The sequence below is a fragment of the Aphidius gifuensis genome, linkage group LG5 (assembly GCF_014905175.1).
Source record: "Aphidius gifuensis isolate YNYX2018 linkage group LG5, ASM1490517v1, whole genome shotgun sequence".
In the NCBI taxonomy this organism is placed as follows: Eukaryota; Metazoa; Arthropoda; class Insecta; order Hymenoptera; family Braconidae; genus Aphidius; species Aphidius gifuensis.
The window spans coordinates 1,801,350-1,828,470 of record NC_057792.1 but is presented as its reverse complement, the minus strand read 5'-3'; the positions used below and the strand labels follow the sequence as shown (position 1 = coordinate 1,828,470).

The window sequence follows — 27,121 nt, the reverse complement described above, 5'->3', positions numbered from 1 at the left end:
AATTTTCAATAGATATTTTCAGTGTCTAACAAATAAATAAATTAATAAGTAAACAACTAACCAAGTAAATAAATTTACTAATTCAATCAATTTAATCCGCGATAATTACATTTAAAAAATTAAATTAAAAATTCTACCTATGAAATATTATACAGGTGTGTATTATTTAAAAACCGTGGTGCAATTTGAGGCCTCTACGTACCTGATGAACGTTTGTTAAAGTGGAGGTGGCACGTTACCTCCAAGGGGTCCGTTCTCTGGTTGACTTACATGACTTACATTTACCTCAGACACTGGAGCTTAGTATCTTGTCACTTAACACGGGGTACGGGTCTGTTGGGTGTCGTTAATATTATCATCATAAATATATGAACCCGCATTATATATTTTATATTTTCGAAAGTGATAAAGAACAAAAGAAAAAACCTAATTTATCATAAAATATTATATAAAAAAATTTACAAATCATGCGAGTTATAAAAATATTAAACAAAGTGCGGTAGTGTTATTATTTTTTTTTTTCGAATTAGTTATTAAATAAAAATTAAATAATTAAACTAAATTAAATTCATTATTAGTTTAGCTATAAATTTGTGAATAGTGGTTTTTTTTTTTTTTTAACGTGTATGCTGTGTAATATCACAGCAAATTTAATTCAAAACTGAAGAAAAAAAAATTATTTGAAATTTCGACAGGAAGGGGTGCGTCGCTGGTTCATTCGACCGGGAAATGACAATTTCCTACGCTAGCGAAGTACCAAATGGATCCAGCTTTGGCTGTTTCTGGAGGATTCTTGTCAAGTATGTAATTCACGAAAAAAAATTAATAAATTAAAAAATAATATCACCAATTATCTTGATATAATTTTAAAGTAAAAAAATTAAAATTAAATATTTTTATAATGGAAATCATGTTGATCTGTCAAGTGGACTTTGTTCGTGTTAAATTGTACTAGTTGACTGTCGTTCACCTGCATTATTTTTCTTCAGCAATATGAATATTTTAATATCATTTTAAACACACGATGATAACGAGATGATATTTATTATTTTTCAATTTTTTTTTTCCTTATTGGACCAGTCTTTCTTGTGGCTTTATATACGAATTTTTTTTTCTATTGATTGTTGTTTTATAAATATTATTTTTTCGTCAAGATATTACGTTGTCATATTAAATGATTGGCATTCATGAGTCTGTATATATTAGGGATACAATGAAGTATGTGGGCGGTTAGGAACCGTTGTGTGTTAACATTGCGATATTGCAAAGTTTATTGTTGTGCAATTTGCTTTTAACTTTCGAACTCGTAAGCTGATGCCTGCCAGAACGCTTTTATTATTGCAAGGTAAAAAATTCAAAATTAGGTTTCTGAGTTATGGCATTATTGTTATAATTTTTTTATTTAACTACTCTTTCTTTGGGTTAAAAAATTAATCAAATATTAATCATTATTTCATTATGAATATTTTTCGAAATTATTATTTTTAAAAATATATGAGCATTATGTCATCGTGGTTTTTTGTTTTATGATTAATCATTATAAACTTTCTGATCTAATTTTATTTGAATGATAAATATAGGCTAATAAATTATGCTTATAATAATTAAATTAATTTTTATAATTAAAATAAAAGGTTTATTTAAATTTGAAATAATATATGAGATACTGGGTCAATTAGAAAGTGGCTATTAATTTCTGTGCAATCAATATTTTAATTCCATTGATTTGATTGGTTAATACGGCACTGACCTTGTCTATTACACATAAGATTGAATTTAATAGATATTTTTTCCAGATTTATTAACTCAATGTATTTTTTTAACTGTTTTTTTTTTTCTTATTCATTTCGATAGCAAAATGTTGTCGTTGCGCAAATGGTGCTTGTGATATTGCAAAGCTGTCGTGAATTTAACGTCGTAAAAATTGTTGTACTCGTCACGTATTTGTAATTAATTGATAATAAACATGATAACGATGCTAGTTTGAAATATATTTAATTGAATTTTTATGATTTTTCAAAGAAATTTTTAAATACGTCTTTTTTTTGAATTCATTAATTTCCTACACGTGTTTTGATGAAATAACATTTAAAATCATGTTCAACTATCATTTTCTATAGGTTTGTTTTTTTTTTTATCATTTAAATAATAATTACTAATAATTATTTTATAAAAAAATAAATTAAAAACAAATAATTTAGTAGTCTTTGAATTTTTTTAAAAATACAAAACAGGAAAACCATTTTCCGTATTTTATTTTTTTATTTTTTTCAATAAAAAAATTTAAGTATTTACAAATGTTGAGTTTAATCACTTGAACAAATAAAGATACCGCAGTTGAGTGTCGGAAATTTGAAAATAAAAAAAAATATATTTTTTTATATATTTTTTTCTTTCATTTATTATTGAGTCTTGAAATGAATTTTCAATAGAATGCAGCTGTAGTTATTTTGAAAAAAATAAATTTTAATTTTAAATAAACACCCAAGTGTTTTTAAAATTTAAAAAAGAGAAAATTAAAAAATTGCAATGCATAAAAAATTGATAATTCTGTAATAATAAATTTCTAAATAATTAATTTGACACAGGTGAAGGTCGTCTCGGTCCAATGACAACCGGAACCACATTAACACTTTTAATCCATGGGTAGAAATATTTCATATTTTTTTATTTGGATTTATAATAAAACCAGAAATAGTATTTTTAAAAAAATTAAAAATATCAATAAATGACTAAAAGAAAATAGAAAAAATTTAATCATTGATCACAAATTCACGAAATGGAAAATATCCAGATCGACAAGTTTATAAATAACTAATCACTTGTTAAATTTATCCTTTAAATAGAAAATATCTAGTCTATAATAACTTATGTCTATAAAAAAAATTCTTCCTGTCAGTTAAACTATAAATAAATAACAAAAAAAAAATTATCCATTTCCGGCTAAATATTATCACACTTGTTTTAATCATCAACAATTTTCCATTGAATAAATAAATTCTAATTAACATCAAAAAATTGCAAAAAAAAAAAACCAAAAACAATTTTTCCAGCTTAAAATAATGAAAAAAAAAATTTTCAAAATGTTTTAAATGTTAAATAATTACATCAATCAATTAATTAAATTAATTAAATGAAAAATCAACAGTGATTATTGAAAAGAAAAAATAAAAAAAAAGCGATTTTTAAAATATAAAAATTAAAATGATTTATTTAAATTGAAAAATAATAAAATGAGTATAAATTGTGACACACATTTTGATCGACTAAGAGAGAGAAAGATCAGTGCACAATATATTTATGTTTGTATGAAAAGTGTACTGGCAATATGTGCCGCTATGTTGCTTACCGAATCGCCTAGAAACCCAGGCTGACCCGACTTTATTGCAATCGTTGACTGGGCCGGTTAGGTGCCACTGTACTCAACATTGTACCGCACGTGTTTGCACAAGTACATTTATATAAATATATATATATTGTGATACATATACATATTATTTTATTTCATACATACCAGACTTGTTAATCAACAAGTGTATGGGTTATTCCATTCACTTGTTCCACTATATTTCTGTCTCTTTTTCTATTAAATATTTGTCATCATCATTATTCATTGGCTCAATTTTTTTTCACATTTACATTTCCTAATTCTACTCTCTTTTTTTTTTTTTTTAAATATAAATAAATAAACTATCATTTTTAATTTTTTTTATCAACATTCTCACTCAACAGCTGTTTCAATTTTTTTTTTAAAAAACCACAAATTCTAATTTCCCTTGACGATTAAAAAAAAAGTTATAAAAAACCTTTTTTTTATATTTAAATGATTTCTAATTATACATTAATTTATTGTAATTAAATTTTTTATATTTTATACATTAATGTATTGTAATTTTATTAGTTTTTTTTTTCATTATTATAATTTAGAAAAAAAAAAAAATTAAATGCTTGGTGGAAAAATTATTTATTTTAATTTAGTGAGATAAAAAAAAATATATTAATATTTATTTTTTAAATAATAATAATTGTTATTAGAAATAATAAATAAATAAATAAACATACGGACGTTGAAAATAAACACATAGTGTGGTATCAAGCTTCGAAGCATGACCAACAATGGGTGATGATATTATGCAATGTTTTTGAATTACAGTGTCTATGGCCTTGTCACGTCCGCTAGATTTAAAATACATTTTGGCTATTTTCCCTTTTATTATTTATCAATTATTTTCAAGTTAATCATTAACGTTTTCATTCATTGACTTGCACATAATATTTATTATTCAATTAAATAACATCTGACAAAAGAAAAATAAACAAATCTCGAGATAAAAAAGAAACTTTGAAATTAAAGTTTCAGGTTCAGGGCCAATGTTGTAACATGTTGATAAATGATTGAAGTGAAGGTAGTTGACCTCCTCATTCAATACATTATTATATTATTATTTTTATATTGTAAATCAACGAGAGAATTTCGCGTGAGGCCACAATAACATCATCACGCATTTGAAATAAAATTTTAAATAAAAAAAAAAGTAAGAGTTGAGCAATGATCCATCAAAATAATTCAACATGTTGGTCACCTTGATTTTCGTTAAATTGATTATTGTCCTATCTGTCAAAATCATCTGGATATAAATTAATTTTTTTAAGGATATAATTATAACTAGAAATTCCAGATTAATGCCCTTCAACAAAAAAAAAAATCTTGTTTTTTCATTGACACATTCTTGAGGCTGGTACCGAGTAAATAATAATAAACTGTCAATAAATAATTTAAGGACGATTTTAATCGTAAATTTGAATCATTATTATTGTCCTTCAATGATATTATTATATTTTTTTTTTTCTATGACTATATTTGTTTTATATATTGATTTTGCTATTTAAAAAAAATTTATATAATTTGTGTTGGTTGAAGTTTTGGGTATGATGATTATTTATAATTTTGTAAATTTATTAAAAATATATTTCTACAATGATTGAGTGAAAAAAATGACAAGGCTAATTTAACTTGCAAAGGTGTCACTGTCAAAGAATTTAATATCTCATCAGTATGCTTGTCACTCGTCTAAAAATTCTAATCATTGCGGCACATCATTCATTGTTTATTATTTCAAAAAAAAAACTTTTTTTATTCATCGTTATTGTACAATTGAAAGTAAATCCGTAATACTTTTTTTCTATATATTTTTTTTTCGTTTGAAAATAAAAATAATCATGAATTCTTGATGTTGATCTGTAATTCCTATTAGGCAAACTAACATCCTATTGTTTTTTTAATTTAACTCTATTTTTTTTAATTCATATTTTTTATTCAGGGTCAAATTGTTGTCTTGTTATATTTTATTCAATTAATTTTTTTTTTTTCCAATAAGTTAATTAATTTTTTTACTGCAAATAGCAAACTACTTGTAAACTTGAAAATTATTAAATTTTGAATTTTCATTAGATTCCATTTTACTGAAGGTCAACAGAATCATAATGAAATATAAAAAAAAATTATTTATATTTTAGAATAATAAATATATATATATGTTTAATTTAATAATATTTTTTTTATTTCAGTCTGACAAAATTACGTCATGATAATTGACTTATTACATCCGCTAATAATTTGATTGCCATTTTAAAACAGACAATTACTGTCTCGATTTCACAATAAATTTTATTTAAAAATAAAAATAATATAAATTATCGTTTTACTGTATAAATATGTCAAAAGATATCGTTTAATAATAATTATTTTCGTATTTTTTTATTATTATTATCATTGCATTATCAATTGTGTAGTAAATTTTTTTTGGCGGAAAAAAAATAATTGAAGATTCATGATACAAGCCGTTACAGTATTATATCTGTAGATGGTTTTATTTCAGGTGGCAAGTTTATGCAATAAATTGTACATAGCGGAAATTTAAAAGAAAAAAAAAAACCAACATCTTGAATAAACCAAGAAGCTAAAATTTACAATTTTATTCACTTAAATTGTCTTCAATTGATCCGTTTATGGTTATCAATCCGTTAAAATTTCCGTTTGATTTTCTTGTTATAATTTTTTATTTTATTTATTTCATCTTAACCTCATTTAGCCCATCTTTTTTTTGTAAATAAAAAATTTTTTTCTTTAAATTACAGGGTAACAACGAGTTAAGTAAACTCGGATGATCAAAGTCATGAGACCTTGACGAGCCTTGACCAGTGAACCGTTACTTTTAAACTTGATTTTTAAATACTAAAAAAAGAATTTACGAAAAAAAAAAAAAAAAATGAAATTTTACCACTGACGTAGATGGGTTATTCCCATGTATTTTAAAAATTATTATATTTTTATTTAAACTCTGCAGTAATCTTTATTTTCTCTCATTAAAAAAATTTGTAAATAAAAATTTTGCCAGTTATTTTAAGAGACATTTATTATGCAATGGTCCAAGAATTTTTGAGGAAATATCATCTCGAGGATTTTAGCTCTTTTATTTATAATTAATTTTGTATTTATATTCGCGAGGGGGAAGCAGGGGGGCTAGGTAGACCGCGTTAAAAAGATAATAAAATTTACGAAATTTAGACGTACGTTTTCAAAATTTCTTTTTGTTTTTGTGTTAAAAAAAATAAACAAATAAATAAATGTCCGTTACCTACCACAAGTTAATGTGTGCACAGTGATCTTATTTCCTCATTTCACCTCACCCGGTTATTCGAAGGACGACCACCAGTCATCTTGCACATTATAACTCAAATTGATTGTTCAAAGTAGGGCAATGAGACTCATATTTAATTGAGCATATTAATAATCAATTCATATTTTTTTTTTCTATTATCTAAAGAGCTTTTTTTTCTTCTAAACTATTTATCATTTTATACATTTTTTTTTTCTTCTAGACTCGATTTATCTTTCTCCCTTTCAAACAAAAAAAAAATGACGCACATTTTAACAGATAAATATTTAACATGCTCATTTTATTATTTAAATTATTCTGTTTTAAATATTACTTCCTATTGACTTCAAAAATATTATTTTATAAAGATAATTTTTTTTTTCTCTTATTTTTACAAACGTCCCTGACTTTTAATTTTTACACGAGTAAAATCCCCTTCGAATCTCTTCAAAAAATCCTCATCAAGGCTAAGCGAAATCAAGCATTAAAAATTCGCAGAATTATTGTAATATAAATAAATAATTTTAACGCGTAAGCTATGCTATATATATTTATAAAAAATATGTACTTTTATATTGTTGTTTTTATTTTTTTACAATTGTCATTGCATTTTTTTAAGCATTGAAATTTTAAACGCTTAGGTTGTAGTGGCGCTATTGTCGTTTCGTCTCGTTAGTCATGTAATGAAAAGCAAAATGCAAATTGCAAATTGCCTATCGATGCGGAGTCACTGTAATGCACACAATGAAAACCAGAAGCGTTGAAAACGAGACGTAAAAAAAAAAAGAAAGAAAAAAAAATAAAATACACACGTACAATTCACAACGAAAAAAATATATTGATGATTGTTTTTAATCATCGATATACATTATTAAATAAATAATAATTTTTCATATACCTGAAAAATATTTTTACATTTGTTTTAATGACGTTTATTATTTTTATATATATTTATTAAAAAATTTTTTATTTAAAATATTAATCGATTAATTCAGCATCTTTTAATGTATAAATTTTTTTTTTTTTTTTTTAATGAAATGTAATTATTAATAATTACTTGTCATGATAAATTATTGCTACTTTTATTTTGGTTTTATTTTGTGTAGGCGTCATCGTAAAATCATATCGAAGGCTCTTTCAAACATTACGATCTACTGCACATGCGCGCTGATGTTTAATCAACGAAATAATAAAATTCTTTGTCGATAAATATTGTTTTTACGCAAAATAATAGTTTTAAATATGAAGAAATTAATTTAGTAGTTATTAAAAATTATAACCATGACCTACTGACACAAAACTCCGAATGATATTTTGTTAAATTTTTAATTTTCAAGGATAAATTTGGCAATGATTATTTTCGATGAGATGCGATTGATCAATGGGTGTTAAAATTAATTCATTTAATTATTTTAAATCTATACTTTCTTAATAATTTATATAAAATATTGTCATTGCAAATAATTTATCATTAAAAATATTTTTTCTTTCATTTTTATTTTCCAAGTTTTTTGATATTTAATATTTTTTGTAAAAAAAAAAAAAACAGTTAATCGTCTTCTCTTTCTTATTCTTGTGAATTCTTTGAGTAAAATTATTATTCGTTTGCATGCTATTACACTTTCTCCGATTTCGAACCGGATTTCATTTTGGTTTTTTTTTTTTTTTTTATTTTTTCAAAAAGATTAACCGTTTGACAATTATTGTTAATTTATAAAAATTATAAATACTTTGAGTATTGTGCTAATATGATAATTTTTTTTCATACAACAAACTCGATACAAATTAAAATAGTTCCGGATGTCCGCTAGATTTTTTTTATAGCCTCATCAACTGCCATTTTGTTAACAATTTCAAAGTAAATTTTTATATATTCGTCAATAATTTTTATCTCCCCATTCTATTATTTATCCAGTGAAAGTTTTTTAATAATATAAAAAAAAAAAAAATGAAACTAGTGTTACGCAAACAATTTATAAATACAAATGAAAAAAAAAAAATATATTAACAAAAAAAAGCAGCATAATTAAAGCAGTATTATTATATATAAATATTAATTTTTGATTACAGATGGAAGGGGTCAGTTTACAAGCTCATATGGCGCGAACTTTTGGCATATCTTTTTGTCTACTACGTAATAAATTTAACCTACAGATATCTTCTAACTGATCCACAGCAAAGGTAAGCAAAAAAAAAAAAAAAAATGTAAATCAATTTAAAAAAATAAACAATAAAAAGATAAAGAAATTTTAATTTTAATTTTGCAAATGGTTATGTTGACCTTGACCCGACAATTTCAAGGGTGACCTTAGCAATAAATTCGATAAGAAAATTAAATTGAATGTCAAGTTGTACATGTGGTTTAAAAATCAATATTTAAAGATTAATATTTTTTTCAATTATTATCATATTTAAATATTACCTTGTGCTAAATTTTTTGCACTTTTAAATAAAAATAAAATATTGTCAATTGTCATCAACAATAATGAAAATATAATTTATCAAATTCCCAGAATTAATTAATGTTAAAAAATTATTCAACTTCAAATGTATTTTTAATGAAAATAATATGATAAAATTGTGAAAAAATTGTTTTAGAATATTTGAAAAAATACGTTACTACTTTGGAAGTTCAAGTGAGTCAATACCAATGTCCTTTGTCCTCGGTTTCTACGTGAGTCTTGTTGTTAAAAGATGGTGGGAACAATACAAACTTCTTCCCTGGCCAGACAATCTTGCGCTCTTCATCAGTGCAGCAATTCCCGGTAACGTAAGTATCATCTGAAAATCATAAAATAAAATATAAAATACAACCAGTAATATTAGATAAAAAAAAATACAAAATTAACAGACATTAGAGATAATAATAACAACAAAAACAAACAATACAAAATAAAACTAGTTGAAGATAGAAAAAAAAAAAACAATAAAAAAAGAATAATCAGTAATAAAGTTTAAAAATAAATATATTCCAAGACGTGATTATTATTTTTTTCACAACTCGTTAACTAACTTTTAAAATATTGTTGAGAAAAAAATATAAATAAATAAAAAATGTAAAAGATTTGAGGTTTTGAAAATTTTGAATTACACAAATGTGTCACCATGACATCTTTTGATGTCATTAGCTGTAAATTGATTACGTTTTGTGTCATAAATAAATGACTATTATTACAATCTAGTTTATATTATTTATATAATTTATAGTAATTTTTAAAATTAAATTTTTAAATTGTTACACATGCCAAGTGTATAATGCAGACACTTTCCTGACACCGAAAGGGAAAGGTGCAGAATAAGTAGGGATTCACATAAACCACAAGGTGAAAACGTGTTGATTTATATTTTATTTTTGCATATGTGCAATAGTCAATTGAACAAAATTGAAATAAAATATAAAATGAAAACGATTAAACGCGTCTTGCTCGAGTTATTTGGAAATTTTATTTCTGGATTTGAATTATTATTCCATTGTTGTATGACTGATGATAATTTTGCAATAATAAATATATTAAGTGATTGTTTGATATCGATATGTCACCTGTAGAAGGTTAGCACACCACAATGAACACAAACTAATATATTTTTGTGCTTTTTTATATATTTTTTTTATGCAATGTTGTGCTAGCTTAATATTAAGTTAGCACAACTTCCTTAATAATTAACTTATTCCAGTAAACTCTTGACCAAAATTATGTGCTTTTTATGTGTTTTAATTCTACGTTTAAATTAATTTTTGACATCAATCGATTTTAATTCAAATAATTTTTTTTTTGAATAATGTTGTGCTAGCTTAATATTAAGCTAGCACAACTTCCTTAATAATTAACTTATTTTAGTAAACTTTTGACCAAAATTATGTGCTTTTTATGTGTTTTAATTCTACGTTTAAATTAATTTTTTATTTCAATTACTTTTCATTTAAATAATTTTTTTAGGACAACATTTTTAGGACAAAAAAAAATTTTTTTTCAAATAAAAAGTAATTAAAATAAAAAATTAATTTAAACGTAGAATTAAAACACATAAAAAGCACATAATTTTGGTTAAGAGTTCATTAGAATAAAATAATTATTAAAGAAGTTGTGTTAACTTAATATTAAGCTAGCACATCATTGCATAAAAAAAAATATATAAAAGCACAAAAAAAGCATAAAATTTTAAAAAAGCAAAAAAAAAAACGAGAGGCCCTCGATTAAAACAGTAAATTAAATAATTAAATGAAAATAAAAAAGCCTATACATAAATGACAGATAAATAGAAATAGAAAGATAATTATTCAAAACGTGATTTTTCAATTAAATTTCAGATACAGGGAAAGTAATTGAAAATGAAAAGAAAAAACGTGAATTGAATTTAATAAGATAATTAATGGCTTATCACGATTAAGTAGTCAAAATATTTTCATTACAAAATTTTCCATATAAAATTGAAGAAAAGAAATAAAAATAATTGAAACTAAATTCTAAAACTTTTTGGATAATATTGTTAAGATGTTGTTGAAATACTAGAAGCATAATTGCATGAAATTTTTATTTATAAATATTTTTTTTATATCAAATATGACTAGCAGAAAAAAGTCTATAATTATAAAATTATTTTTTGTTAATTTAAGGATGAACGAGGTCGTCTAATGAGACGAAATATTGTGAGATATGCAGTTTTAGCATATGTCATAACACTCCAAAGGATATCATTAAGGGTTAAAAGAAGATTTCCAACACTTCAACATATCGTCGATGTAGGTGAGTAAATAAATTAAATAAATATATTATTAATTTTGTCCTTGTTGGATTTTCTATACAAGCATAAATTTAATAATATTTTAAAAAACAATCACATCATTTCTAGACGATATATAAATAGCCCAAGAATCACAATAAAAATAAAATTCAAATAAATAAAATATATTTATTATTATAAACAAAAAAAAATTGATTTATATATGAGAAACTTTTATGAAAGACATCACATGCATCTTCCATGAACTCACCAAACAAATAAAAAATTTATTTTACAAAAAAAACTATTGCAAAACGTGAGACCGAGATTAAATAAATAATTCAAGATATCAAATTTTTTTATATTTTTATATCCCTGTTTACAACAAACTTAAATATATATATAAATTTTTTTTTTCATCTTTTTTCTAAATAGCTCTGATAAATTCTTAATTAAAAAATACATTGCATATTTTTTTTTTTCTATTTTATAAATATTTAAAAATTCGATAAAACAAGGAAATGAAATTAAATGAAAAAAAAAAATTAAGCTGAAGAAGATGAACACGTTATTTGAAAAATAAAAAAATAAAAAAAACTTACAATGGAAGATTTATGTAATTGAAAATCTTTTTGTATTTTAAAAATTCTTCAACAGTAAAAATAATTTTTTATTTCATTAAATAACGTTGAATTTTTTTGAATAAAATTTATCATTCATCGAGTTAAATAAACAATAAATATATTATTTAAATTAACAAATTCATAATCAAAAAAAAGCAGGATAAATTAGCCTCTAAATAAAATCAAACCAAGTTCATTTATCGATAATAAATTGTTTAAACTTGAATTTTAAATACGATAAATGAAAAAAAAAAAAAACAAATTTATTGTCAATGTTGTTTGATTATTAAAACTTGTAATTATGGTGAAACTCAAAACCACCTGTGTTCTAAATATAGAAAATAGTAGATATGTATAACGTAAGAAATAATATCTAGTTTAATTCAACATAAAAAAAAGAAGAAATATAAAAATTAAATTAAGAAAAAAAAAAAATAAACTTGATCAGATGAAACTTTCTTTGGTATTTATAAGTCACAGTCTTCTATCACAAATTCCAACACATTTAAATTCCAATGAATCTTTTTTTAATTTTATTATTTTCATTTATTTTAATTATTTATTTTTTTTCACTTGTTTGTACCGTTTTACATTAACATATCATGTTTTATCAACATTTAATCAAAAATTTGCTACTAACAGCTATTTAAATATAATTAAACTTTTTTTAAAATTTATTTATAACTTTATTATGATTAATATTAACTAAAAAGCAAAAAAAAAATAACTTTCTGTGTGATTGGATATATATTTGTTATTTTTTTTATCTCCGGAATGGTGAAATGAGAACTTAAGTAGAACTTTGTGGCGCCAAGTTAATTGCAAATGTTTGAAAAAGGAATATAAATATTTTTTTTTTTAAATAGTAGAAAATCATTGAGAGCTGTGTTATCAATGATGATATGTAATTAAAGTGGTGTTTCATGTGTCTGAAAGATGGTAAAACAAGTGTCCAACATATTTTTTTATTTAATTATACAAAAAACTTAGCAGCAAAGATAATAAAAATTAAAAAAAAAAAAAATAAGCCAATAAAATTGTTGAAACATTTCCTGAATAAATTTTATCACAAATAAAATTTTAAATAATGAAAAAAAAATAAAAATACATTACTTAACCTTGATGTATCTTTTCAATTCAAGGATATAAATAAAATGTAATTTAATTATTAACTTAATAATTTTAAATAATAAAAAACAAGTTTTAAATTTTTTTTTTTCTATAAAAAATTGTTGATATGATTTTACTTATTTGTCTTTTATTTGTGGTAAAATGATTTGAATGAAATAAAATAATTATTATCAGTGTTTAAATATAGATTCTAGAAATAGCTATGTAAATTTCACTAAAAGTTAAAACGATCAAAGTAATCAGGAAAAGGAAGCTGGGGCGTAACACGAATATATCAATCTAGTAATTTGCCACATGATCGATGGTGATACCGATAAAATCTTACATGTTTATAAACTAAATATATATTTTTTAAATTTTTTTCTATCGTTCTAAATACCAAACACTGATTATTTAAATTTTCTAACGATCATCATACAAATTACACACACAATATTATAATAATAATTTAGAAATTTATTTTAATCGATATTTAATTTATTTTAAATTTCATAGGAAATTGTTGTTGACAAATTGAGATAAATTTTTTTTCAATTTATTTAAAATACAAATTACTATGAAACTGAAAATAAATTCAAAAAAAAAAAAATATATATTTTTACTTTTTTACAAAAGAAAATAGTAATTTTGTTTTTAATTTTTTTTAATGAATGAAAATTATATCAGAAATATTTTTTTTATTATTAATTTAATTTGTCTATTCACGTTTAAAACTTGTTATTTATATTATTATCATTTTAATGTTTATTTTCTTCTTTTTTTTAAATTTTTTTATTGTACAAATAAATGGTAAGACGACCTTGTTCAAGGTCGCAAATATAACTTGTACAGTAAATATTCTCATGATCTTTCAACGAGTAGTTTGTTAGGCCACTCAACCATCATCTTGGCCTTGAAATAGCCCTTTTAGTTATCTTTTTTTTCCTTTGCTTAACCAATGTGCATGTACACATATTAAAAAAAAAATAACTAAACTCATATTACATGCAAGCCACGATCAACAACCGCTGCGTCACACTGTGATTCGACTTTTTATAGATAATTAATTTTGTCTTATTTTATCTTTTTTTATTACGTTTTTTTTTAACCACCCGAATTCCAGAGTTCATTAACCTATTCGTAAATTATGAAATAGAATATTATTATGTGTATATACATATGAAAAAAATTAATAATTTAAATATGTATATATATTTTTTTTTTTTTGTTGAATTTAAAAATTTTATATTTTTATGAATGGAAAATTTTCAAGTTGCTAAGAAGACTTTTATAAATTTAGAATTACATTTTATTTATTTATAAAACAAAACACATAGTTTGTATGTGCTCAATAAGTATGTAAAAGTTGAATTAGATTAAAATTGTAAAACCAATTCTGACTTCTAATTGAACATGGATATGTTTCCTAATCAAAATCGTGCATCGTAAATTTTCACTGGCGCCATTAGCTTTATATATATTTTTTTTTTTCATTAATTATTTATTTTATTATTTACTATTGTTAATAAAATAATACCAAATAATATTTGTACATTATTTAGACAAATATTTATTGCAATATTTATCTAACAAAAAAAAAATCGTTGATTTTTTTTGTAAAAAAAAATGAGCAATTAAAACAAACCCCCTTCTAAAAGTCGTGCCTAATTAAAATTAAATTTATAAAAAAATACATACTGTTATTAGCTATTTGCCTGAAATAAATATTAGACTTGATAATAGCAAAAAAATGATGAGACAATATCTTAAAAATGACACGATAAAAAATTATTTTTATCATTTCAAAAAAAAGCTAATTTAAATGTCTAAATATTTTTTATAATTTAAAAAAAAAAACGTAAATGTTTAAGAACAAAAAAAAATAGTCAAAATAGTTGTTTAATTAATTTTATTTATTTTTCGGATATATATATTTTTTTTAAACAATTGGTGAGTCATGATTCTCAACTGAGATATTAAATTGTGATTCTATAATTTCATCGATATTATTAAATTTTTTTTCAATCGCTTTCATGTTGAATTTAATTTTTGAATAGTCTGGTGTTATTAATTTGAGTGCAAGGAAACCACCAAAGCCTTCACTTGCTTTGTAATAAATACCGATACCATTAACTGGTGCGGGTGGATTTATAACAACACTTTGAATATCAAAATATGGTATTGTTGTTTGTGAAAAATCTTTGTTAATATCAGTCGGTTGTAATTTAACAAAGTATCTGCCTGATTCACGTTCAACAGAATGTTGAATGTCAAGTGGAGCCAGCTCAGATGAATCAGGTTCTTCAATAATTAATTCCTCACTGTAATAATTAATTTTTATTATTATCAACAATTAAAAAATTAATAAAACTTCGACAAGGAAATAAATATTTATTGGAAAATATAAAAAATTTTTTTATACCTTTCCTTGTTGAATACTGGATCATACCATTTACCATCAGTTAAAATATCATAACTTTTATCAATTTCAACTCCAAAAAGTGATAGATAAAATTGATTATTTATAACAAAAAATTTAACACCTAAAATGAATTTAAATAATTATTATTATCGAGTTTTATTTAAAACAAAAAAATGTAATTTAAATCAAACCAGCAACAAGTGATCCTTCTGGTAAAATAAAATCCTCCAAACTAAAACTACGTAAATTTGCATTTAGAATTATTTTATCTTTAATATTTTCTGCACCAAGCCAGTTTAAATTTTCATTATAAATACTTCCATTAATGTAATTTCCTTCTTGTATTTTCAGGCATAATATATCATCTTCAATAATCCATTTTATTCCAGTTACAATTCTGCAAAGTTTAATTATTTAACGAGACAATATTTCATGTGTTGTATTTTTAAATTAAACTTACGCTCCAGATGATGCCACAACCGGTTCCATACTTATTTTTCTAATAGAATTTGGCATATTTATTTGATCAAGATAACACAAACAAATATCACAAATTCTTCCAGTCCACGTCCAAAATGAGTGTCGTATTTGATTCAATGTATATTTTTTCATCTCTGGATACGTATTATTTCCTTCAATTTTATATTTACCCCATGATAAATCAGGCTGTTTATTTCTTTGTCCATGTGTTGACTCATATGCCAAATGATGATAAATTCTTTCTGTATTAATTGGCTATTAGCAAAAAAATAATCTGTTATTAAACACCAACATAATTAATAAATATAAATATTTTTCTTTACCTTTGATTGTACATAGAAAACATTAAAATCAGGAAATTCAGTGCAATTATACAGTGTACCATTTGGAATCAAATCTTCATCAATACGATCAGTTTGTTTACTGAAATAATCCTTTGAAAAAAATAATAAAATTATTGATAAATTGCTTTTACGTTAGAATGGATTTGTAAATAAATATTAAATAAATTACTATAGCATAAAATTGTGTTTCACTAAATGCACAATTTTTGTCACAATCATGATCTTCATTTAAATATTCTTCACTACCAACCCAAGCTTGAATGAAATTTGTAAATCGTTCATACGTAACATCTTCAAATAAAATAAAAATATCAATTACAAATATATTTTATGATAAATTAAAAATTAATTCATACGTTTTTCATGTTTTATTGGATCACATCGACGAATTTCTCTGGATGCTTTGATTAATTTACTCTCAACCACTTGAGTTATCAAATGAACGTCATCAATCATTCGTTTTTTAATTTTCAATGATTTTTTATTCCAGCTGATTGATTCTAAAATTAAATAAATATTTAATATGTTTAATTGAATTTTTTTTTTAAATAAGTACCTGTTGTATTTGGCCTTGATAAACTGTCAATTAAATTTTGATGATAAACTGATTTAATTAATGTGTAATTTTTAACCAACACAAATATTATAAATACATAGACATTGTAAATTGTCATTTGAAGTGATTCAGTAACATCACAGTCTAAATTTTTTGATGCCTAAAAGAAAAACCAATAAGAATTAATCATAAATATAAAAAATTTACGAGAAAAAAATTTTTTAAAATGAGATAATATTAATTTATTATTTATAACTTACCTTGAATTTATAATTATCCATGATGATATCAAAAATACACTTTTTAGATGAAGAACTTGGAGAAATAAATTTTTTTGTAAATGAAGACAACCGGGTTCTGTATGTACTATTATTTTCAACAATATCATTGTAGCAAAGTTCATTGACGATTGATGATTTATTTGTAAAATCAATAAATATATTATCATAAGAATCGCGTAAATAAATAATTTCTCTATTAAATTTTCTAATAAAATTATCAACTTTATGTTTAACAATAAGCTCTTTTTTTGTTGTAGTAAATTTTTGTTGAAATGATGATTTAAATTGTTCATTAAAGTGTAAAAAATTATCATCAAAATTACCAAAACCATGAAAATATTTTTGATATAATTTACTGATAAATAGTTTAATTGATTTATCAATTGTAGAAATTTTTAAATGATTTATTGTTTGATTATTACAATTGCTAGTTGAAAATTTTATAAATAATATTAAAATTATAAGAATCTTCATTTTGACGAAATTCATTGTTCAAGAGTCACCACAATTAATTTTTTTATACTGTGAGATATCGAACGGATTTTATTTTCATCAATAATTTTAGGTCAGCTATTTTTATAATCGAAATATCAATTTAACTTGATAATTTAAATACACGACGTTAACACATGGGCATCTAAAATCAAACTGCTCATGTATAACAAAATTCATCAAGTATTTAATATGTTTTCTTATCAGTCATCACCTTTTTTTTTATTTATAAAATCAACAAAGTATCTAATAATCTCTACATCAAGTTAATTTCTTTAAAAATAGTTTCAGAATAATAAAAAGTTCATCATTCAAATTCCCTGAACAATTAAATTCATATTTTAAATATTACACTGAGTTATATATTTAAAATAAAAATTTAATTTCAAGATGATGACAAAGATAAAGAATAAATACCGATCAAAAAGAAATACTGGTTTTGGTGCATCTCATTTTTTACAATCATCTCGTCTCTCCAATGGATATTTATCAAAAAAAAAAAAAAAAAAATACATTTAAAATTAAGGAAGAAAAAAAATCAAGTCTGAGTTTGCAAAATGAAATGATGATTAAAAAAAAATAAATAGAATTAAATATGAATAAGGTGAAAGAAAGGAGTCATCTTTCTTTTTTTTTCTCTTGGCGTAAATTTTTTTTACTTTCACAACGACCTTGCAGCAATGCACACACCGTGAACAAGGACTTTGACCCTTGTCCAGCATCTCTTTCCAGTATCTTCGTTTCATGTTTTATAATTTTTTTTTTTTTTTTCGCGAGCACTGATGCAGAAATAATTTAAAAATGTCGCCATAAAGAAAAGGATATTTGAACTATACAAAATAGGATTTAAAAAAAATAATTTATCTTTTTCATTATCGAAATAATATTAATATAAATTTTTTTTTTTTTATTATTTCTAAAATAGAAATAATAATCAAGTGTCAATGACTGTTACCAACAAAATAACGGAGTAATAGCAACTTTAATTATCACAACTTGTCTAAATCATTATCACATTACTATTTAAATAAAAATAATTTGAAATATTTACTATTTAAATATTGCACTTTATTTTTTGACTATGTAAAAAAATTTCATCGATATTTTTTTCACCATTTATTAACTCATTGTAAAGAAATTTTTACAATTTATTTTAATTATTTTCTATGAATCTATTGCATAGATATAAATAGAAGAAAAAAATTTTTTTTAAATGATTATTCTTCTTCAATTTAATTTTATAAAGTTGAATGGAAAAAAAAAAAATTCATCCGGTTTTTTTTTTAAACTTTATCAACTCGTTATTGTGGAAAAATTCTCAACGATTTATTTTAATTATTTTCTATGAACGTCTTGCATAAAACAATAGATAAAAAAAAATATATATTTATTTTTTTATTTAATTTCTGTTGATTTTATAAATTTTTCAAATTTTTTTTTCACGTCTTTCTCGATGATGATGATGGCGCCAGTGTTCAACATACTTGAGAAATTTATTTATAGTTACATGAACATGTTGCGTGTTCATCAATATCTGTATTATATCTTAAGATGTATGTGCACTTTAATACTTTATTTAATACTCCAGTCATAATAATTATCATTAAAGTTGTTCCTCATCAAGCAAGGAACCAGTCTCGATAGAAATTACATGCAACTTGTTTCAACTCGCATAACACTATAACGGCTGCATTAAAATAATTTTGTCAATCAATATTTATAAAAATATATTTTATAAATAAAAAAAAAACCCAAGATTATAATTCCACCAAGTTTTATAACACTAGTAATTTTTGAACTACTATTTTCCTCATGGAAAATATCATCTAATGGAAAAAACTATTTTTAAATTTTCAAAACTTTTTAAAAACCCCAATTGTTGTTAAATAAAAATATCAACATCCGTTATTAATTTTATTCACAGTCATGAAAATAATTCTTGTTTTTTTTTTTTTAATTAAAAAAAAATTGTATCGATTGCAAATGCATGTAGTAAAACGTCGACATATTTCATTTCGCAGTTTGACACCTGAGCCAAGTATTATGCCTCAAATTACAATTGAAAAAAAAATAATAAATAAGATTAATAATAATTTTAAAAAAGCGTGAATCACAAAGGATTTTTAGTAGTCTATAAATTGATATTATTATTTTAATTATTTATTATTAACTAATGAAATGTATATACTGAAAAATAAATAGTGAACAAAAAGAAAGAAATAATAAAAAAAAAAATTCATTGATAATTTAATTTCCTTAAATGACCTAGACAAGACCTCCATCAATTGTTTGTCAATTCATTGCGAGAACGTATCATCAAAATCGATTGCCTTGAATGATTTTGTCGAGGATAATACACCTCACCGAATTTTAATATTAACAAAATAAAAATAATATAAAATAAAGGCTTAAATTTATTATTTTCAGCAAAAATATCAACTGAAATTTGATTAGTTAATAATCAAATTAATTTATTGTTAATAATTTTTTTTTTGGTGTATTATTTAAATGATTTTCTTGTTAAATTGATAATAATAAATTGTATGTTGGTTATTTTTTTAATTACAGGTTTAATGATGGAATCAGAAAAAAAAATATTTGAAATGATGAATAAAAAAGCAGCAATGTCAAAATATTGGATGCCACTTGTTTGGGCAACGAATATTATAAATCGTGCAAGAAAAGAAAAATTAATAACAAGTGATCATGTTGTGCAGACATTATTAGTTGAACTTAGCGATATCAGAAAACGTCTTGGTGCACTTATTGGTTATGACACAGTCTGTGTGCCACTTGTCTATACTCAGGTAAGTCAATAATTAATTTTAAAAAATTTTATATAATAAGTAAATCCTATAATTATTTTTCTAGTAATAAAATAATTAAATTTTTTACTTGAAAAACAAAGAAAACAATATTAAAATATATTTACAATGAATAATAATTTTGTTTAAATAATTAAAAAATTAAATGGCAAATAAAAACATATATAAGAATAGATAATTGCGTTAATGAAAATAATCCATCCTGTGTGTGCATCATCTTCATCAGATATTTTTTTTTTCTTTTTTAATTTATCTTTTTGATACAAGTTTTATTCTCACGTACACGTTTAATTATGTACTGCTGCTGTTTATAATTCATTTTAAATGCGTCACTGACTTTGAAAACAATAATGAAAATAATTTTTTAAAAATAAAAAAATAACTGTCAAAGTCCAATGGGAAATAAAATGTCAGTCACTTGACACTTTGACATTAAATTTATAATAAATTTACAAATCTATCAACGAGCTTATTAAATTTTTCATTAAAATTAATTGAATTTACTTGAAACAATTATTTATTATTGTCAAATAATTTATAAACAAAATTAAATAATAAATTAAACAAATAATGCCTTTTTTTTTTAAATTAAATTATCTATAATTAAAATTTAATTGACTCAAAATTTAATAGTTGTTATTTTATAAAAATAGCAACAATAATGTTAAATTAAAATTTTTTTATTTCAATTTAAACATGTAATTGTTTAATTATTAAATTTCAAGATTTATAATTTTATTTTTCATTTGAAAAAAAATTGTTATTTTATTTTTGGATTAAATACTTAACAAACAATTTAATGTTGAAAAAAAAAAATATATTTAACGTTAATTTACTGCTTGTTTAAAATATTCAATTTATATTTTTATTTTAATTAAACAATGACCTCTGGGGGCAACTTCAAGGTGTACTTAATTTTAAAAAATATATAAAATTCTAATGACCTTTAAATACCTATCGATAAAGACCCCGAATGATGATGGCGATAAAATGTTTTTATTTTTTGAAAAAGTTTATCTGAATTTTTACGACTGTCATTATTTTATTTATATTTTTATATTTTTTATGGAATTTACACGTGCGCCCGGAAAGGAATGAGGTACATGGTTGTTTTCTTATGCGCAATTAGAAGGTGCATGAGGACACATTGGCTTGTGGCTGTTGATGTTTTGTTGTGCAATGATAATTACTCATCAACTTGGCTCCCTAATAGACGGGTCGCGTTATTATTGTATTTTACCAAGGCGCCAAACAGTCGGCACAAAAATTCTTGGAAAATTAAAATATATAAAAACAATATACTTGTTTAATTGAAAAAAAAAAAAGAAAACTATTTTTTTTTAAATTTTTTATATTCTCGTTTTACTCAATTTTTAATTTTATTTTTTTTATATTGCATCGATATTTCGTAGTATTATTTTTATTAGTCTATAATAAAAATTATTAATATTAAAAAAAAAATAAAATAAAATTATGAAATTATTTTATAATTTAAAAGAAATAAATAAATTTTTTATTATTTTATGTATTTTATTGTTATTTTGTAAATAATTAGAAATAAAAAAAATTTAACATAAGAAAATACTTTTTGAATTACCGCCAAAACAATATGGCCGAATTAGCAAAAAAAAATTCAAATTCACCGCCAAAACGAAATGGCCGAATTGGTAAAAAAATTTTCAATTGCTATTTTAATTATTTAAATTCGCCGCCAAATCAATATGGCCGAGCTTGCAAAAAAATATTCTCAAATATGCATACTCATTTTGACAAAAAAAAAAAAATCCGAAAAAAAACTCAAAAAACGTTAAAAAATATATTGAATCATGTATTTTTCGAATTAAAATGTATTTCCAATATGTTTGTCTATTATGTGACTATATTTTAATGACTTTATTTGATAAAAAAAAAAAATAATCACGATGACGTCATTCCGTCTTGTCGTTTGCCCAAAATTTACTCCAAAAAAAAAAAAAAAAAGAAAAACCACGACAATCGTTATAAAAATACAATAATAATAAATAATTTATATTATTGTATTATTTTTATAAACAATGATAAATTAATTATTTAACAAAAAAAAATATAATTAATTTTTCAAAATAAAAAACTCCAAAAAAAAAAAAGAAAAAAATAAAAAAGGACGCCAGCTATTCAGCAGCCAAAAACGTATTGAAAAAATAATAAATTAATATAAATTTTTACGTACATTTGTTCAGCAAAAGAAGATCTTTCAAACAACACTATTTTCACTAATCATCACTGTCACTAAAATTAATTAAAACTTAATAATTACGGAGCTTTCACTTCCTATGTCGTCACAATCACACACACACCGATAAACTGCGTCACAAAATTACTAAATTTTATTTGGAGGCACCCCAACCGGGTTCAATGACAACCCGCTGTTTTTTTGGAGCGCTAATAGCACTGCACTCTAATTGGCCCTTTTTAAACAAATTAACACATAAAAATATAAACAATTAAAATAATAATTAATTAAAAAATAATTATGAAAAAAAAAAAATAATTATCAACAAAAAAATGTGTTGATTCATGATCATTGTATGAATGTTTAAATGATAAATTAATTTGATGAAAAAATGTCATTAATTTGTCATGGTGTGTTGATGATTCTAGACATGGTTAATTGTTTATGTATCAGTTGATTTGTCATCACTCCAGCTGATAATCCTGACAGCTGATTAAAAATTGATATGTATCTGTCAAACAAAGTCAAACAATAATATTATTGTTCAGGGATTTATCAATTATTCAACGAGAAAATAACAAATGAAGCATCATTAAAAGCTTGAAGCATCTATTTATTTATTTAATTAGTTTTAAACAATTAATAATGTTTATTTGTTTTTAATTTTTTTCAGGTAGTCACATTGTCACTTTATGCATATTTTTTTTCTGCTCTACTTGGACGACAATTTGTGGCAAGACCACCAAATACCACACTACCACCTGGTAAATATGAAGAGCCAGATATGTATTTTCCAGTATTTACAATTCTCCAGGTAAATAAATTAATTAATTAATAATTTAACCAGTTTATTTTTTGGCATAAAAATTATTAAAAAAATGTCATAATTTATTTAATGTTTTTTTTAAAACAGTTTTGCTTTTACGTGGGATGGTTAAAAGTTGCTGAGGTGTTGATAAATCCATTTGGTGAAGATGACGATGATATTGAGCTCAATTGGCTGATTGATCGTCACATCAAGGTAAGCAGTAATAATAAAAAATGATTATTCCATTGAATCATGACATTTTAAGTGATAAAAATAATTAAATTGTTCAGGCTGGTTACATGATTGTTGATGAGATGCATGAAGAACATCCAGAATTATTAAAAGATCAATATTGGGATGAAGTTGTGCCAAAAGACTTGCCATACACTGTTGCCAGTGAACAATATCGTCGTGAAGAACCAGCTGGTTCAGCTGAACGTTACAAGGTCAAAGAAAGTGATGCACTTTATGCAAATCTTGTTCTTGGCTCACACATTCATAATTCTAATCAACACAGAAAAGCACATCAAGATGACATGTATGCTGATTACGTAAGTATTTATTTAAATAAATTCTTGGAATTTTTTATCAATGAGTTATTGTAAAAAAATATAATTAATTTATTATTTATTTACATATATTAATTTGGTATTTAATTTATTCATTTTTTGAACATTAGGAAAGTGTTGATACACCTCTTGTTGAAAGAAGAAAAAATTGGCTTCAACGTCAAATAACACGAATGGGTTCTGTTAGAAGTTCATCAACATACAGTAGCAGTGGATTTTTTAATAGAAATCGTCATAATAGTGTATACAGTAGTCCAGAAACTGGTGGATTACCACAAACAAATCCAAATCAAAATTTAAAAATGTCATTTTATGATCGTTTAGTTGGAAGAAAAAGTGTCAGAAATCAACGTATGGGTAGACAAGGTAAAGTTAATAATTAAATAAATAAACCAACAACATTATTATAATATTTTTTTTTATTTTTATCAAGATAAACGAATCAAAGAATAAAGACTTTCTCATTACACGTTTATTTATGATCATTAATTATCTCGTTTAATGATAAAAATCACAATAAATCATCAAATAATATTACGTAAATAAAAAATAAAATTAAAAAACAATACTTAAATTAGATTTCCAGGAAATACATAACTTGAAAAAAAAAAAAAAACATTCTTATCATTAACAAAAGTTGAATAAAAAAAACATATCTTTTATTAGCAAGAATAAAATATTAATTTATATTTTTCTGTTGATATTTTTCAGCATCAATGATGAAATTAAATTCAGTACCAATAACACTGAGAAATCGTCCACGTATACCAACACCAGATGTCACAAAAGAATTAACAGATCGTGATCAAAGATTAGCAATATCAGCAACAAATGCAGCAAATATTGGTGCTGGTATTGTTGGTTGTATACCAACAAATGGAAATTATCCAACGGACATACCAGTTGTACAAGTTGTACTAAGTCCAATACAAGAAACAGAACATTTACAAACATCTGGTAAAAGTGGTACAGCAGCACTTGCACAAGCTGTATTATCACCAACATTAACAGGTGCTGGTTTAGTTGCACCAGTTACATTTACACCAGTTACAATGTCACAATTAAATCAACTTGGTTTTATGACAACAACAATGTCATCAATGACACATTTTACAAATAATAATAATACAAATAATCATAATAATATTAATAATAACAATAATAATTATAATAATCAACAAAATAATAATCAACAATTAGTTGCAACATTAACTGAAGTTAATTCAAGTGAAGAAGAAAGTTCTGGTGGTTCAACAAAAAGTATTGTATCACGTAATGATTCAATTGATGATAATGATGAACGTAAAACACCATTAATTGGTGAAAGACAAAGTCCACTTGGTTCACATGGTACATCACCAATATTTGATAGTTATAATGATAGATCAGCAATTATAATTAATCCAGAAAAATTACCAGGTTATATTGTTGAAACAACAACACAAGGAACAAATACTGAAACACGTGGACGTAGATCAACATCATTACCTGGACCACCAGCAATATTACAAATTAAAGAAGATCGTAGTAAATCATTACCACATGATAATCAAATTTTATTACAAACAAATAAACATACTGGTACAATTGTTAGTGGTGGTGCTGGTATAACAACGACAAATGGTACAAGACAACGTACTAGTTCTGTTGGTGGTGAGCCAAGACCAAGAATTATTCAAGAACCACACAGAAGAATTTCAACACCAGCTAGTACTAATGCACTTATTTTGAGTGGAATTCAAACTGCTGGTGCCAAAGGCAGAGGTGAAGTTTATGTTTAGAAAGCGAAATTGTTTTTTTTATTTTTTTCGATTAAATCTTGATGTTTTTTTTTTTTTCGAGAGAGACAAGATTTTAAATATCTGCTCAATGGAAATTATAAATTTGTTATGAACAAGAAAAAGTTTTTTTGCAATATTGGTTTTTAAATTAATCAATGCTTCATGTAAATACACACTCTAAATTATATATTTAATAATTTTATAAACAATTTGTTTTATTTTTTTTTTCTTAATTGTTATTTAAATTATTGTGAGTATTGCAAAATTTTTTATGATATTATTTTGTGATATGATTAATCAATTTATTTTATTTTTCTTATCTCATTTATTTATATGTTTAATTATTATTTTTGTGTATATAATTTTTATGGTGTTAAATTGTTTTTTTTTTTTTTTATGTTGCCATATTTGTTTAAAAGGCGGTAATAATTATTATAGAAAAATATATATTTAATAGTTGGCCATGTAAAAAAAGAAATATTTTTCAAGTTATAATTAAATATATTTATAAAATCAATTAATGAAATTTTAAAAATGAGATACTAAACTTGATCCACAGTATTTTTTTTACTTAGGGAACAATGTTATTGATAAGTCTGGCTGGTGCTTGTTTATTTATCGATCAACATGGTAGCTCAATTATTAAAAAACATATTTAATCGCATTATTATTAATTGTCTTTTTATCCAGCATACGACATTTTTATTCATGTGCAATTATTTTATAATAATTTAATTTATAATTTATTATTAATATTATATTGTTTATTTTTATCAACAAGAATAAAACATATCCTGACGATTGTAAGCCAGCCTTATTCTGCGTGTGGCATCAATACGTTTAGAATTTAAAACTTCAGTATTTATAAATAGGAAGAAAATATTAAAAATGAAATTAAAAAATTCTCTTTTTTAATTATTATTATTAGTATAATTATAATTATTTTTTTTTATTGTGAAGAACTGTATGTGACTAGATTTTATTTAATTATTCGTCACGTTATGTTGACACAATTATTGAATTTTGAAAAAAAATAAATATAAAATTTTCAAAAATATACTGTTCATATTTAAATTTTGATGCAAGTTGTTGATATTTTAAGTTTAATTTCGTTTCGATCTGTGGTTGATAAAATCGAAATCTAAAAAGTTTCACGTACTTTTTTACTTTCACCTGTGAGGAGGATTTAAAAACCAGGTGTTGTCTGCAACGAAAACCTTCAACTCTCCAATCGACA

At 23.2% G+C, this 27,121-nt stretch overlaps 2 protein-coding genes across 2 annotated transcripts; one reads left to right on the top strand and one right to left on the bottom strand.

Annotated features, from left to right (window-relative positions):
• The first annotated feature begins 276 nt into the window (after nt 1-276).
• On the top strand, nt 277-26,007 carry LOC122856722. Its single transcript, XM_044158506.1, has 10 exons — nt 277-800; nt 8,730-8,840; nt 9,258-9,429; nt 11,275-11,404; nt 20,258-20,496; nt 23,400-23,540; nt 23,640-23,747; nt 23,825-24,085; nt 24,214-24,469; nt 24,815-26,007. The coding sequence occupies exons 1-10, from the start codon at nt 730-732 to the stop codon at nt 25,882-25,884; spliced, it is 2,559 nt and encodes an 852-aa protein (XP_044014441.1). The 5' UTR covers nt 277-729; the 3' UTR covers nt 25,885-26,007.
• On the bottom strand, nt 15,650-16,520 carry LOC122856723. Its single transcript, XM_044158507.1, has 3 exons — nt 16,340-16,520; nt 15,997-16,271; nt 15,650-15,933 (listed from the first exon to the last, which is right to left on the bottom strand). Exons 2-3 carry the CDS (start codon nt 16,146-16,148, stop codon nt 15,717-15,719), a joined length of 369 nt encoding a protein of 122 aa, XP_044014442.1. The 5' UTR covers nt 16,149-16,271; nt 16,340-16,520; the 3' UTR covers nt 15,650-15,716.
• Nucleotides 26,008-27,121: the final 1,114 nt, after the last annotated feature.